General features: G+C 50.0%; 1 protein-coding gene across 2 annotated transcripts; it reads right to left on the reverse strand.

Moving 5' to 3' along the window:
* Positions 1–5,013: 5,013 nt before the first annotated feature.
* Positions 5,014–14,206, reverse strand: BMI1 (BMI1 proto-oncogene, polycomb ring finger). 2 transcript variants are annotated; one of them, XM_064408323.1, is made up of 10 exons: positions 14,065–14,206; positions 8,929–9,062; positions 8,421–8,517; positions 7,654–7,709; positions 7,481–7,531; positions 7,114–7,222; positions 6,976–7,021; positions 6,334–6,432; positions 5,917–5,997; positions 5,014–5,831 (listed from the first exon to the last, which is right to left on the reverse strand). In XM_064408323.1, the coding sequence occupies exons 2-10, from the start codon at positions 9,038–9,040 to the stop codon at positions 5,502–5,504; spliced, it is 981 nt and encodes a 326-aa protein (XP_064264393.1). In that variant the 5' UTR covers positions 9,041–9,062; positions 14,065–14,206; the 3' UTR covers positions 5,014–5,501. The 2 variants fall into 2 exon arrangements, with proteins under 2 accessions (XP_064264393.1, XP_064264384.1); XM_064408314.1 differs by lacking the exon at positions 14,065–14,206 and adding an exon at positions 9,588–9,726.

Genomic DNA, 14,206 nt, shown 5'->3' on the forward strand with positions numbered 1-14,206 from the left:
ACACAGCCCTTTGTCTCTCTAGCCGAGGTGCGATATTCAGCTGCGGGCCATGAAAATAGATACGCCAAATGGCTACCGCGACCCCCTCCCATCCCTCGGGGAGGTGGGCTCGCCCCGAGGCCCCACGGTGCCCCGGGAAGGGCTGGTGCCGGCCAGCCTCAGCGGGAGGCCGTGTGCTTGCGGCAGGGCGGACGGGGATGCAGGACAGCGGCGCTCCGCAGCTGGAAAACCCGGAATGCTCCGGTCCCGCTGCGCACATCCCCAAAGGCGCGGGCTGCCCGGAGCACCCTAAAGGCCAGGAGGCGGGGGAGGCACGGACGCAGGACGGTGTGGAGCCTGCGGGGCACCGCTACACCTCAGCGGAGGGCGGCTGCGGCCGGGGGTGCTGCTGCCGGGCGTGCCCGCCGCACCCCGGCCGGACCCGGCACGGCCCCAGAGCTGCCGAAGGCGCACCCGCCGCGGCCGCGGGCGGAGGCCGCTGCGGCGGCGCGGGGCGGCCGGCGGGCCCCGCCGCGGGTCCCGCTCCGCGCAGCCCCGTTCGAATCTGGCGGCGCGGGGGAAGTTCCGCGGGCGCGAGAGGTGCGCAGGCGCAAGATGGCCTCTGCCGGGCGCGGGGGGCGCGGAGCGGGGCGGCCCGCCCGTGGAGGGGCGGCCGGCGGGGCCCGGCCGCGCCCGCCGCACCGGCGGCGCCGAGCGCCACGTTAACGCGCCGGCCCGAGGAGCCGCGTTCCCGCCGGCGGAGACGACGCGGAAAGAAGCGCAGCAGAACCGCGGCTCCCGGCTGGGCTCGCGGGGCGGGCAGCGGCGGGGAGGCCCGCGGGCTCCGCGCACCCCTGGGGCAGCGCCCGCCCCCGGCACCGCCGCTCGCGGCCTTTCCGTGGCTGCCGCTGCCTTGCCCGTCGCGGCCGCGGCTTCGCGGCAGCGAGCGGGGATGGAAGTCCCTCTCCCTGCCCAGCCCCGGCAGGAAAACCTCCTTTGCCTGGGTGTTACGTGTCCTTCGTGCTCTACCCGTTACTGACATTGATTTTTTTTTTCTCTCTTTAACCCACATCATCACTGTTAAATAAATACAAATATCCCATCCCCAAAGACGGCGACACCGAGAATTGCGTGGTCCACACCGGGCTTTGCAAGTGTTTCTGTTCTCTTGGCGGGACTTCTCTGTTGGTCGCGGGGAAAGCGAGTGAAGGAGCCAGAGTTGGAAAAAAATCCTCGCTGCCAGAATCTTGCCATCCTCGAGTTAATAAAACACAAATCAACCGTGGGTCGGAGCTCCCGGAACGGGGCAACGACATTGAGCTGCGGAAAGCAGAGATCCGCAGCCCTTGAGAGGTGAGGGCAGGTTCTTCTCCAGGCGTCCTCCGGGTAAGAGACGGGCACAAAAGATGAAAAATAAACTGTTTATAGTAAAATAAAGGAAATCCGTTTCAAGTACCCAGAGTAGGAGCAAGAACGTTAAAAATTAACAGCGGAAACAGGAAACACTTATCTGAGTAAACATTGTCTCAGAATTTCACCGTTTTAAAATCGGGAGGGCGCGAGGTGCTCGGCGGGGCCGCCGCCGCCCTCCTCCCGCGGCGGTGCCTGCGCCGGGGGCCGCCGCCGCTCCGGGGCCAGAAATCGGAGCCCGGCACGACGAGACAACCCGATCCTCGTCAGCCAGTTTGGTGGCAAAGATCGGAACTGCAGGAGTTCCTGCGTGGTGAGAGATGAACAGTCCAAAAGTGATGTTTGGAAGGCAGGAGCGGTGTGCCGCCGCGGCTGAGGAGCCCGCGGTTCGGGGCCGCGGCGAAGGAAAAAGAGGCGCAGTGTTGGCGGAGGCGGAAGGAAGGAGAGTTCGCCCCGGCACCGGCCATGGGAAGCCTTGCTTTGGGCGCGCTTTGAAAATCCTAGCGACTGCCGGGGCAGCGGTGCGGCGGCGGAGCAGGCGGCGGTGGCCCGGCGGCCGCGGCCGGAGGACCAAAGGCATCGCCCGGTCGGGAAGGGCGCCCGCCGCTGCCGCTGCCTCCGCCGTCGGGTTTCTGTGCCCCCTCATCATTGAAAAATGGGCGAGCATCGCTTTCTCACGGCGTTTCCTGGAGCTCCCCCGGTGCTGCCCGGGTCACCGGCGCCGCGGCGGTGCCGCCCGCCGCTTCCCTCTCCTCCCTACGGGACGCTGCCGGTGTCGGAAATCTGTCGGCGGTACCCGCCCGCCAGCGTCGGTGTTCTGGAAGTCATGGGCGCAGGTTGTTGGGAGAAATGGTCAGTGCCGGGGGACAACCATCTCGGCTCAGCAAGCTCGTCGTGCTCCTCTCCCGGCACATTTCTGCATCCCGTCTCCCTGTTTCTGTCCGTCTTCTCCAGGAGCTTTTCATGCTTCCTCTCTGTTGCTTTCCCCGGGGCTGGATCCCCATTCGTGCCGGACACAAAAGCGCTGCTTGGAGCTGCAGGCAGCTGAACCAGGGCGGAAAAATTGGTCGGATGAAGGCAGAAAAACATCCTTTTCCAGCCGGCACAGACCACTCCTGCCTCTATCCTTGACCAGATTGCTTGTTGAACAAGCTCAGGAAAACGCAGTAGACTTCGCCTTTATCCCTCCATCTATAGAAACGCAACGTTGGATAATGAAAATATTCCTCTTACACGTACCGAGCGGAGATTTCTTTCCTTTCAGGGAGAATTTAGGTGCATGTGAAAGGAAAACCTGTCACTATGTATATGCAAAGGAAAATATTGTGAAACCGGGAAAGCTGACATAGCAGCTTCACAAGTAGAACACCAAGATGCTATCTTTGATCGTCCTCCCAGTTGTGCTTAGCAGTATATAAGCATCGCAGTGCCATCTGCGCAGGGCCAGCAGCAAAACAAAAGTTTCACATGGCAGCACAAACATCCTCGGCGGCTTTTGCAGCTCGGCAAGAGAGCTACTAGAGCGTTTGTTCTTGTTCAGACAGGAGATGTCAAATTGGGAGAGGTCGAAAATACTGTAAGAGCTTAGTAAACCTCGAAGGGAAATATCCAGCTCCTGTTTCTCTGCCGAGTGCTTCACGGGCACTCCACAAAGACCGAGGTTAGCTCCGTACTGATGCTAGAAGTAGTGATTAACTGCTATTTCGAGTAAAATTAAGTACATTTGGATCAGTGTGCTAACATACAAGCCTCTGCTGCAGGTTCAGTGCTGGTTTTTGGGCAAAATAATTCAACCAGTGCAGTGTGATTCACTCATGTAGCTGAGGGAATCGTGCCGAGATAGACATTCGGTCGCACTGAGAGGTATGTATCTTACTATTAAAACGTATTTAGTTCCACTGAGGATTTAAAAGTAATCCAGGGTAGCACAGGCAGAACATTGCACTCGCCATCACAAAAATCAAGTTCTTCCCTTCCCGGACAGTGCAGTTTAACAGGAGCTAAGCTTGAACAGAGAGAAGGTAAAACCTGTGGCTGACTGGGATGTGGGGATGAACCATTTGCTTTTTTTCAAGAATAAATCGGGGTCAAATAAAGAACAGCAAATGTTTTCAGGACAGTCAACCAAAACAAATCACTACAATTTCTAGGGTTTTTCCTCCCTTTGTTATTTTAGTGTGCTACACTGTACTGCTTACTAAAATCTTTGGTACACCCAGAAATACTTCCCATGAGAACAAGATGTTTGTCCTTTAACACCACATTATGAACAGAGGTAATTTGCTACTTTTCAATGAATTATCCCTTTTATTTGTTTATTTCTTTGATCAGCTATAAATGAAAGTTATTCGTGTATATAAAACTGAAGTTTTTACTGTTGAAATTGAACTGTACATGTTTACTACAGGAAAAAATATCAACTCTTGTTTAACAAGACATATACATCAATAAGCAATAACCTTGTGGAGGATTTGCAATCACCTGGTCTATAAAAACAAGCAGGACAAGTAACAGCAATTTATATGCAAAAGTAATGATTTAATGACTATAAGCAAGACAAAGCAATAAGAATTGTGCTTCTTTTGCAGACTGGAGACAATGAAATGTTTAACTACAATTTTTCCGTACAAACATGAAACAATATCCATATAGAATAAACACCCTCACAAATGTATAACTGATGGGTGATGAACACACACAAAGTTCGACCAAAGCAAAGCACAAACTGAAAAGTGTTCTGGGCTGTTCATATTTTATGGTGGAAAAGTTCCTCCTATTGAAAAAACCCCACCCATAGAAGCCTCTAATAAAATGCACCTACTTGCAGGCCATTGAAGAGAAGGCATTCTCCACAATTTATTGGAAATATTAAAGTACCAGTTAAATTTTAATGAAGTTAGTACTGTACCATACACATATATATTAAAACAAATTTAGATAAAATGCCTTCATCCAGCCACTTGCTGGTTCCTTAAAATTTATATCAAACAGTTTATGGCTTCTATAATGATTCCGTGTGCTTTTAGAAACACAGTCCCACCACACCAAATAATAAAAAGGTAATCAAACAGGTCTAAAACTTCCATGTCCCTTGATTTATTTTTTCACTGTATCACTTCAACATTTGGTAAAAATATTCCACTTGGAAGGAAAAAAAAAAAAAAGACAAAGCAAGTAAAATTCTTTTAAGATTGCCAATTGCCTCCAGGTTATCAGAGACTTGAATGTGCTTCCCCAATACTGTAGCTCTCACACACAACGTGTTTCTTGCAGTATGAGCAAAGCTCAAACAGGCGGCATCTGCAAGGGTCGAACCTGTTTAGAAATTTAACAACCATATCATGAGTGCATGAAACACAATATTTTCTTTATAGTATTTATAAATATATCATACAATACTGTTTCCTGTTATGTCATATACCAATATGGCATTGTACAATAAGCATAATGCCATCTGATTCTTACAAAAGCGAATCATTTAAACAAGTCAGTAAATAAAACGGTAATACCCGCTTTTAGGCATACAGATTGTAAAACTGAAGGTTTCTTTTGATCGGTTCTGCGCAGCAACAGAGAAGTAAAAGATGCAACATAAGAATCAAAATGGCTAATACGCAAAAATTGTTATTCACAGTGACATGGCTACATATATGCATTTTTCTATGCATATTCTTTCAATTTTGTTGGATTTCAAGATGAAAAAGCACTTGCTTTCTACAGGTTCACAAAACAGTATAAGAACAATAACAATCGAAGAGAACGCAATGGAGGAGTTAGTCTGGATTAACAAACTACTTCCCAGGATTTGTATTGACTTCTGGAGACTCCTGGCTCCAGATGATGGGGACAGAAACAACTCCACATCATTCAGAACAGGTGAAGGTGTAACTTTCGTTTGTTTCCCAGTCCTCTGAAAAATTTACATTTCAATCTTGCGTTTCCAATAACGTCCATCCTGAATGTCACCTAGTCCGCCTTTTATAGCCAAGTTCAGTGTTACTACAAAAGAAAGCAATTTGGATGATAGTCACATGGATTAGCATCTATAAAGCTGTAATGGCATGGAGAGATCTATATAAAGGAGGGGCGAGGGTGGTAGCCTGGTTGGCACATCAACCAGATGAAGTGGCTGAGGAGCCATTTATTGATGTTTTCCGAGCTCTGTTGGTAAAGGAGGACTGGTGGTTACTGCTGGGGCTGCTGCTGGTGCCATTCATGGTGCTGGAGATGTGGGGGAACTGGGGGTGAGGAGACTGGACTGGCGTGCTGGGGCTGGGCAAACAGGAGGAGGTGGAGGGGATGCCTCCTGCTGGGCTGCTTGCCTTGTCGCTCCCAGAGTCACTTTCCAGCTCCCCACTATTATTCAAGCCTTCCCTCTGGTGACTGATCTTCATCCTCTTGCAAGTAGGTCGGACGCGGTATTTCAAGGGCAGAGGCCCATTCTGCAAAGCAAAAGGGAGACCCTGGTGAGTGCCCTGCCCAGGCCATGACCTGCACCCTCCCGGGAGGCACGCTGGAAACACTCACCCGCCTCCAGGTGTAGATGTAGGCAATATCCATTAGGGTGTAGTAGTCCTTCAGAGGCTCCTCTTCATACATCACATCGATCTGTTCAAGATATGAACCCCTGCATTAAGGAGCATCCAGGCACTTACCCCAGCACATGACTGCTCTAAGATAAAAGTAGCCCCACTGTCACAGATATCACAGATACATCAAGGAGCAATTTCTTGATACTTTGGTATTTACAGCACTAAAAAAATTACATCACCAAACTCTACAGACATATATTTTAAAAATAAACCAAATAATGTATGGCACACACCAGAAATACTTGGCTGTTTCCACTTGCTGGGACCGGCTGTAATGAGAAAAGGAGTCCTACCAAAAACAACCCCCAAAAACCCCAAACAAACAAACAAATCACTCTTTCCCCATGGGTACCTGGAAAGTGTTAGGTATATCCATCTTACTCCGCAGGAACTTTCTTAGATGCATCACTGTCATTGCTGCTGGGCAGCGCAAGTATCTTTTGTCATTCACCTAGTGGCATGGTAAAGAAAATCAGTCTACTGAGAAAGCGCAATTACTCCCACCAACGTTGTATGCTAGCATTTCATGTTGAAAGAAGTGCACCTTACTAAATTATGAACTGCAATGCAACAATGTCTGCTGTCTTGGAGGGCACATCAGAAATAAGTGGCAAATTACAGTTCTAGAAAATGTAATTTAAGATTGTAACTAAATACATATGCAAATATTTGTATTACATTTAATATATTTTCAAGGTACATATGCAATACATATTATTTTTTAATAAATTGCTAAATATATTTTCCCAAATTTTGATGAAAAATCAGATTCTGCTTTAAAAATAATACTGTGGGTATTTTGAATTTTAAAAAGTTGCCTGCATATAAAGCTGTATGAAAATGTTTTGCCTCTTCTGTACCTAGTGCCATGATAGGAGGTGTGCCTCCTTTACTCTAGACACACATACCTATGTATTTTTCTCAGCTACAGACCTGCCCCAAAGTTGTGTGTGTGTGTGATATGTTTCCCCTGGAGCAAAGGAAAGTTATTTACCTCTTCCTTTGATTTTTCTTTCTCCTTATTTCCTTTTCGCTCAAGTCTGTGAGAAGAAATTACACAATTAACCAACAAATAATAAATACAGGTGCTATCAAATAGGTAAACATAAAATTTTGCCATTCCAGAACTTGCCTATTCTGGTCAAAGAATTCAATGGATAAGCTTATTATCTCGTCGTCTGTTATAATTCTTTTGTCTTCATCAGCCACTTCTCCCCTGTCTTCATTAGAGCCATTGGCAGCTGCACAGAAATTTCCACAATAATTTACATTTTGAAATTCAAATCAGGAAGAATTGCAATTCTCACTAACGAGAAAAAAAAAATCTTCACAGTAAGATAATGAATGAAAGCTACCTGACTGTTAAAACAATAAACTTTTATTATGCTGACTTCTTAAAATTCTGTGACGGTAATACATCACTTGTAAGTTAAAAAGGAAACAGTAAAACATCTAGCTCAACACCACACATATTAAAGTTGCGAACGAGAAGCTTTTACCATCAGCCGACGGATGAGCAGCATAAAAATCCCTTCTTCTTTTCATTTCATCTAGATGGAAAAGCATATATTTTTCTTTTAGTAATTACTCTGTAACTCACGGTATTGATAAAGGATAGCAGCTCTGGTTTTGTTTTTCTGCTCTTAATAAAATACCTGATTTAACTACTTACTTTTGAAAAGGCCTGGTACTAGCTTGTATACAATATCCTGGAGAGTTTTATCTGACCTGAAAAAAGAACAACCCCATAAAATTAAGCAGATGAAGCAATATTTTAATCCAAATGGCAGCTCCTCACTTATAAACTTTCACAACAACGAGGCATCTTCTACGAAGTGGGAGGCCGGTCATAAAAAGTTAACTTACAGGACCTTGTAATCAAACTAACCCTGCTCTAAATACCACTCTGAGCCAAAACTCATCCACGTTACCACAACTGAAAAAGAAGTCTCTCAGACTGAAGGAAGACCTTAAATCTTCATGTCCTTCCTAGAAAGCACAGAGAGCAAAATGCAGTGCTGACAACAAAAATGTTTCTGAAAGGCAAATGATATTTTTAAAGGCTTTTGCCTCTTAGTTTGGAAAGTTGCAACAGGAGTTTTCATGACTAGGAGCTGTGGTTGGAGTGATGCATGTCTTGGAGATACAGAAAGTAGAGGCAAGAACTATCGGGTGGTACAGCAGAATGCGCGAGAGGGAAGAGGCATCAATGACTGGTCTACGCTAAAACAGGCCAACAAAAACATCTAGAGGCATCTTCAGTTTCAATCAGTGAAGAAACTCCAAAGAGACCACATACACACGAGGTAGCTTGTAAATTGACAAGCCCTTTCAGATTTAAATTGCAGACGAAGAGATAACATTGACACCGACTACTGCTGGTCTCCCCATATAAAGCAAAAACAGAGATGCAGTGCGAACTTCCCAACTTTCTCCTACCTTATATTCAAAAGCGGTCGAGTTTTGTGAACTTGGACATCACAGATAGGACAATACTTGCTGGTCTCCAAGTAACGCACGATACAGGTCTTACAAACTGTAAGTCAAACACCACAGGCTTTTAGTGATGCTCCTAGGTGCCGCTCAGATATGCATAGATAAAGGTGCGATTTTCTAAACTATGCAAGCTAGAGCAAATCGTCCATTGTCAGCAACACGCTGCTTAAGCTAAACAACTACCCAAATAAGCTGCAATTACCATGAAAAGGAGACGCTTATAGCACATATATTATTACTTTAACAAAGACCGTAGGGCCGTCCTCAGAAAATCTGCACCGCGGCTGGAACACCTACTTCCCCTCTAGTCGGGGAGGAGGAGGGCATCGGTCCCGAGCCCCTCGGGGGCTTTGGGCTTGGGAGGATTTTTTTTTTCCCGTGTGTGTTCCCGGGATGCCGGGAAAGGAGGGAAGCGGCGGGGGAAAAACGCGGAGCGCCCGGTCGTACTTACAGGAGTGGAGACACTCTATGATGGTTGTTGCATCAATGAAGTACCCGCCGCAGAGCACGCACATGAGATGGGGGTTTAGCTCGGTTATTTTGATTCTGGTTGTTCGGTGCATTTTGGCGTGGCGAGGAGCGGCTCTGAAAGACACACACACACACACACACAGAGGACCGGTCAGCGGGGACAAGCGCGGCGGCGTCCCAGGTGCCGCGGTCCGGCGCATCCCCTTCCCCCGTGCATCGCATCGCATCCCCCGGCGCAGAGGAAGACCCAGCGCGGAAGACGAAGGCGGCGGCGGCGGCGGCGCGGGGCCGGGCGGCGGGCGAGGGCCGGTCCCGAGGCCGGCGGGGCGTCCCCGCACCGCACCGCCCCGGGCCGGCCTGGGCGCAGCCCCGCGGAGGGGCGGGCGGTCGGCGGCACCCACCGCGCCGTTCCCGGCGGGCACGGGCGATTCCCGCGGCGCGGCGGCACCGGCCGGCTCGGGCTGCGCGGGCGGCTCGGCGGCGATGCGGCGGGGAGCTCCGGGGGCGACACGGCGGGCACCGGGCTGCCGGCGAGCAGCACAAAGGGGAACCAGCGCCTCCCGGTGCGGCTGCCCTGGCATTTCCGGAGCGCGGGGAGGGGCGGCGGGGGGAGGGCCGGAGGGGGGGGGACACACGCACCTCGGAGCGGGGCCGGGCACCGGGGCCGGCCCGCCGGGGGGGTCCGGGCGGCTGCCGCTGCGGCTCGGTGCCGATCCGGATCTGCTCCGCTCTCCGAGGGGGTTGCTATAGCAACTTACACTTACACTTGGCATCCTGCCACCGCTGGGAACACACGAGAGCCGGGCGGGGGGCGGCCGGGGGGGCGGGCCGGGCCGGGCCGGGCCGGGCCAGGGGGTGGGACGCGGGGCCCGGGGGCTGGCGGTGGGGGTGGAGGAGCCAAGGAGCCCGCGGGGGTCTGGGAGCCCGGCTGCGAAGGGAGGGGAGGGGGAGGGCGGGAGCGGCCCGGGCGGGGTCGGGTGGCACAGGCGGAGGTGCCCGGGCGCGGTGCGGGGCAGCCCGGCCGGCGGGGGCGGCCCCGCGCTTTGGGGTCTCAGCCTGGCGGAGGCGAGTGCCAGAGGCTCCTCCCGAGCCTCGGCCATTTCGGATCCTCTCAGGGGCCTCTCTCCACGTCGACTCGGTGCGAGGAGCTGGTCTGAGATAGCTCCTCTCCCCCTCCGCTCCCTCCCTCCCTCCGGCGAGCAGAACCGCGCCGCGCTCCCGGGGACCGAGCCCCCCGCGCCGCCGGTGGGGTGCCGAGCCCCAGCTCCCGCTCCTCCGCGCCGGCATCCCCGCTCCCTCCTTCCCTGTTTTCCTCACTTTCCTCCTTCCTACCTTTCTCTCACCCCAACTCTTTTTCCCTCTTTCTTTCCTTCTCCCACCTTTTGACGCTTGTTTGAAAATCATCCCGCGGACGAGGCAAGCGCGGTGCAAAGTTTTGTAAAAGGTGTAAAGAGATTTGCATCACCAGAGTAAGGTGCTTGGACGGGAGAAAACAAGTCTCCGGATACTTAAGTAACCCCCCTTTTCAGCAATAAAGCACACAGAGAAGGGGCGAAAAGCCCAAACCGACTTTAAACGGTACATTAGTGACAACATGCGAAGGACCATGTGACCAGATCATTCCTAAAGCTAAATCAACACCTTGTCAACACAATGCGGAGACAAGAGTGAAAAACAAATGTCATTTTCATAGTCTGAAACCCATCAAACCCCATCGCACGCACTGGCACCAACGCTGGATGCATACACACTGTTTAAAATGAGAGGGAATAACAGATAAAGGGAAAAGCACACACAGGGAAAAATCCCTGTCAGCCACGTCAATTGCAGAGTAAATTATTTTCTGTCAACCAGATCCTGAAAAATGTAATGTAACAACGTTGCTCCACTCCAAGCTATTAATTTCCCCAGGTCAGTGCTCCCAGCACACCAACTCCTGCCCTCGGTCCCCTCTCCTCCCGAGGCAGAGCTTGCGAGCCACCTCTCACCGCAGCACCGAATGCTCAACATGCGAGCAGGCACTCGCAAACTTCAATGTTAGGCAGCGGGAGGGAAAAAAAAAAAAAAGGGAAAAAAAAAAGTGGCAACACAGTGAGGTTTCTAAAAGCTTTGAACGTCAGCAAAACTGACCAGGACAGGGGTACAACATTCGTCAGAAGTGTGCACAGCGCCAACGAGCGACCCCGACCAGGAAACTTCTCTTGTTGCTGCAGGAGAACCCTTGAGTGAACAGCAGATAAAACTCCCCAACACCAAACCATAGCCGGCCAGCACAAAGAAAAGCAAAGTTCCAGAAGCACCAAGCCAGACCAGGTCCCCAAAGCTGTTCCCAGCACCGTGCGGGAAAGCAAGACCCCCGCTGCATTGTACTGCGGTTTAAATGTCGCTTCCAGGGTCCCTGACCCTCTGCTTCTTCCTTTTAAACTGATACCGAGGTTTTGCTTTTCCCAGAAAAGGCAGAGACGGAGTTTCTGCACGCCTCTCTGAAGAACCCAGCGCCCTGAAGCCGGCGGCTCTGGAGTCCCTTTGGGTACTTACACATGGACAGCTTTCACGGTTCTGTGTTTTATTTGTTCAAGTCACTACCTTATAATTTATAAATATCTAAACCAAAAAAAAAAAAAACCCCAGCAGTGACCGAGGTCACACAAGTCGGCTGACCGAGAATTCCTTCCCAGCCCTGACAGACTGGGACAAACCTTTCAAGACATTAACGCGTTTATTTCACGCAGGCGAAGCCCCTTCCTAAATGGAGGGGGATTAAATTCAACCGTGAAACCTGTTTTGTCGAAGCAACCCCTAAATGCGGATTATTTATTGCCCAAAGTTAGCACATTTTCAACGTGCTATGAGCTATCTTGAAAATCAGTGATTTTCCCCAGCGAGCTGAACTAGGCACTTCATTTCTCCCCAAAAGCCACCCGCAAAGGCACACGCGTGTCTGTGCCTGCGGGGATGTAACATGAACGCAGCACATTTTACTACATCAGCCTGAGTTTAATATCTTGGTACGAGGGAAACCCTTTCAGATGTTTTTTTCTGCCTCTGCTGATCTCACGGTGAATGCCAACACTCCACAGAAATACAAACAGCCTCTTAGCCAGGACAATATATATTTACACACTGACACATGGAACAACTAAACGTAAAATATATGTGGATAATACCTGCTACAAGTAAACACTGCCAGCCAACCGATTATACAGAGGCCTTAAACAAGTTATGTCAAAATGAAGAAAAACAGAAGTGCATTCTCCTGCTAAGAATCAGTTACATTATTAAAAATCCATAAAGGCAATAAGCTATCAAACCCTGCTCGACAGGTCTCTAACAGAAAATACATACATAAAAAAACAGAAGCATCGCTCGGGTAGGTTTGTGTACTTTGTACCCATCTCCTCTCGGAAAACTCTCATCAGGAATAAAGCAGCCTTCATTCTACATCTTCACCCATTATCAGCCAGAGCCACTTGTACTACCGAGCCTGTTATTACTCTTTCGCTTAAGAATGGCCGCATATGTTTTAAAGGAGAGGACAGTAGTTCTTTCAGAGGAGGCACACGAACCTCAAGTATCTCTGCGCAACTCGCTACAGCGAGAGAAGACCTCAATATTGGCAACAGAGTGCCAAGGGACCCCAGGCTCTTAAATCGCCTCCCTGGGACTAGGCGTAGGACACAATCTATCTACTTTAAAAAATACAGTAAAATGTTAATTTTGTAATATCTAAGCGACCAGGTAGGTCAAGACTTCGTGTCTCTGGCAAAGTGCAACACAAGTCTCAGTTCCCAGGACGGGCTGCACAGAGTCACTCAAAGTAGTTTTACTGGACTCTACTGAACGTCCCTGGTCTTAGGGACAGTCCCATGACAGAAGCTGCTCTCACCACTACAGACTACGCAAAAAAATTCTTTTAGCGACAAGCTTGCAAATGGGCACACATGCCCAGGTTTTCTTCGACTTTCCTGGAGAGTGGAGGAGTGAATCAAAGTTTTTAGAGGCTGAAAAGTTACTGCCTCACTTTTATGGAAATGCGATTTTTTTCCTGCTTATTTTCACCTGATTATTTGCAAATGTTTACAGCAGACACACAGAAACATCCCGCTTTATATATTGCCAAGGCCATTCAATTATAAAAACATCACACCAGCAACTTTCAAGTGCTGCCCATAAGCAGCACGAGGAGCCCACTCGTGACATCTTTAAGTTCTGACAAAGGATTTCATGTAAATTTACCCTTCCCGGGCTCAGGGTAAAAAAAAAAAATACCAACCAGAGAAAAGAAATTCACACACACCACCCCCCCTCCGCGTCCCGCAGACACATCACCTTTGCTCCAAAGGCTCCAGCAAACCGCTCGCCCCAGCTCCCCAAGAACGCATAAAAAGTGCTTCCCTTACCCCCCAAAAAAGTTATTCCTCGCCGTTGACCACCCCTTGCCTCTCCCAGTAGGCAAAAACCCCTAAAGTTCAGCATTTAGAGCAGAAATGTAAGAGGAGACATTGGAAACAACTGGGAACCGCCATCTTACAACCCATCCAATTTCACAGAAGTACTTGTCCAACTTAAGTTAATAACATTTTCTGCTGGGTGCCCCGGCGCCTAACAACCCCCCCAGGAGGATCGCTACCCCCCACTGGCTCCGTCTCTATAAAATGGGTGCATTATCTGACATTTTAACCCCCCCCAGACACATTTCTTTCGGGGAGGACTGAAATCACTTGACCCAGGCAGCTCCAGATTTCACGAACGTCCCTGTTTAATCAAAATCTGCCTTTAAACAAAGGGCGCTCGGGCCGGGCTGGCAGCAGGGTCGGGAAATATAAATATTCTCCTCGGGGGCCATGTGCACAGAAAGGTTTTAGGGGGCGTCTGGAGAAAGAAAGGAACTAAAATTTGCAAATGTGGGTGCGTAACGCGAGCGAGTGCACAGGCTGCTGCTGCTGCGTGTCTGTATGTGTGTGTGTGGCTAGAGCAGCCTGTCAGCGCTTTTCCCATACGGAGAGCTCGGGGGACACCTAGGCGCCCCTTTGCAGCCCCCAAACCGGCCGAAAACCGCCGCCGAGCCCCCTTCGCCCCCCGCCCTCGGTAAGGCGACACCTCGCTTCATACGTACCCGGAAAACGGAGCCGGTTGGTGATGATCGGAGCGGCCAAAAAAGACAATGAAAGTTAAAAGTCGTTCAGCAGAAAATGAATGTGAGCCAAGCGGCCATCTTGAAATGAACTGCAGACGCTGTCAATTGCAATAAGCTTATT

Source organism: Passer domesticus, chromosome 1 (assembly GCF_036417665.1).
Source record: "Passer domesticus isolate bPasDom1 chromosome 1, bPasDom1.hap1, whole genome shotgun sequence".
Taxonomy (NCBI): Eukaryota; Metazoa; Chordata; class Aves; order Passeriformes; family Passeridae; genus Passer; species Passer domesticus.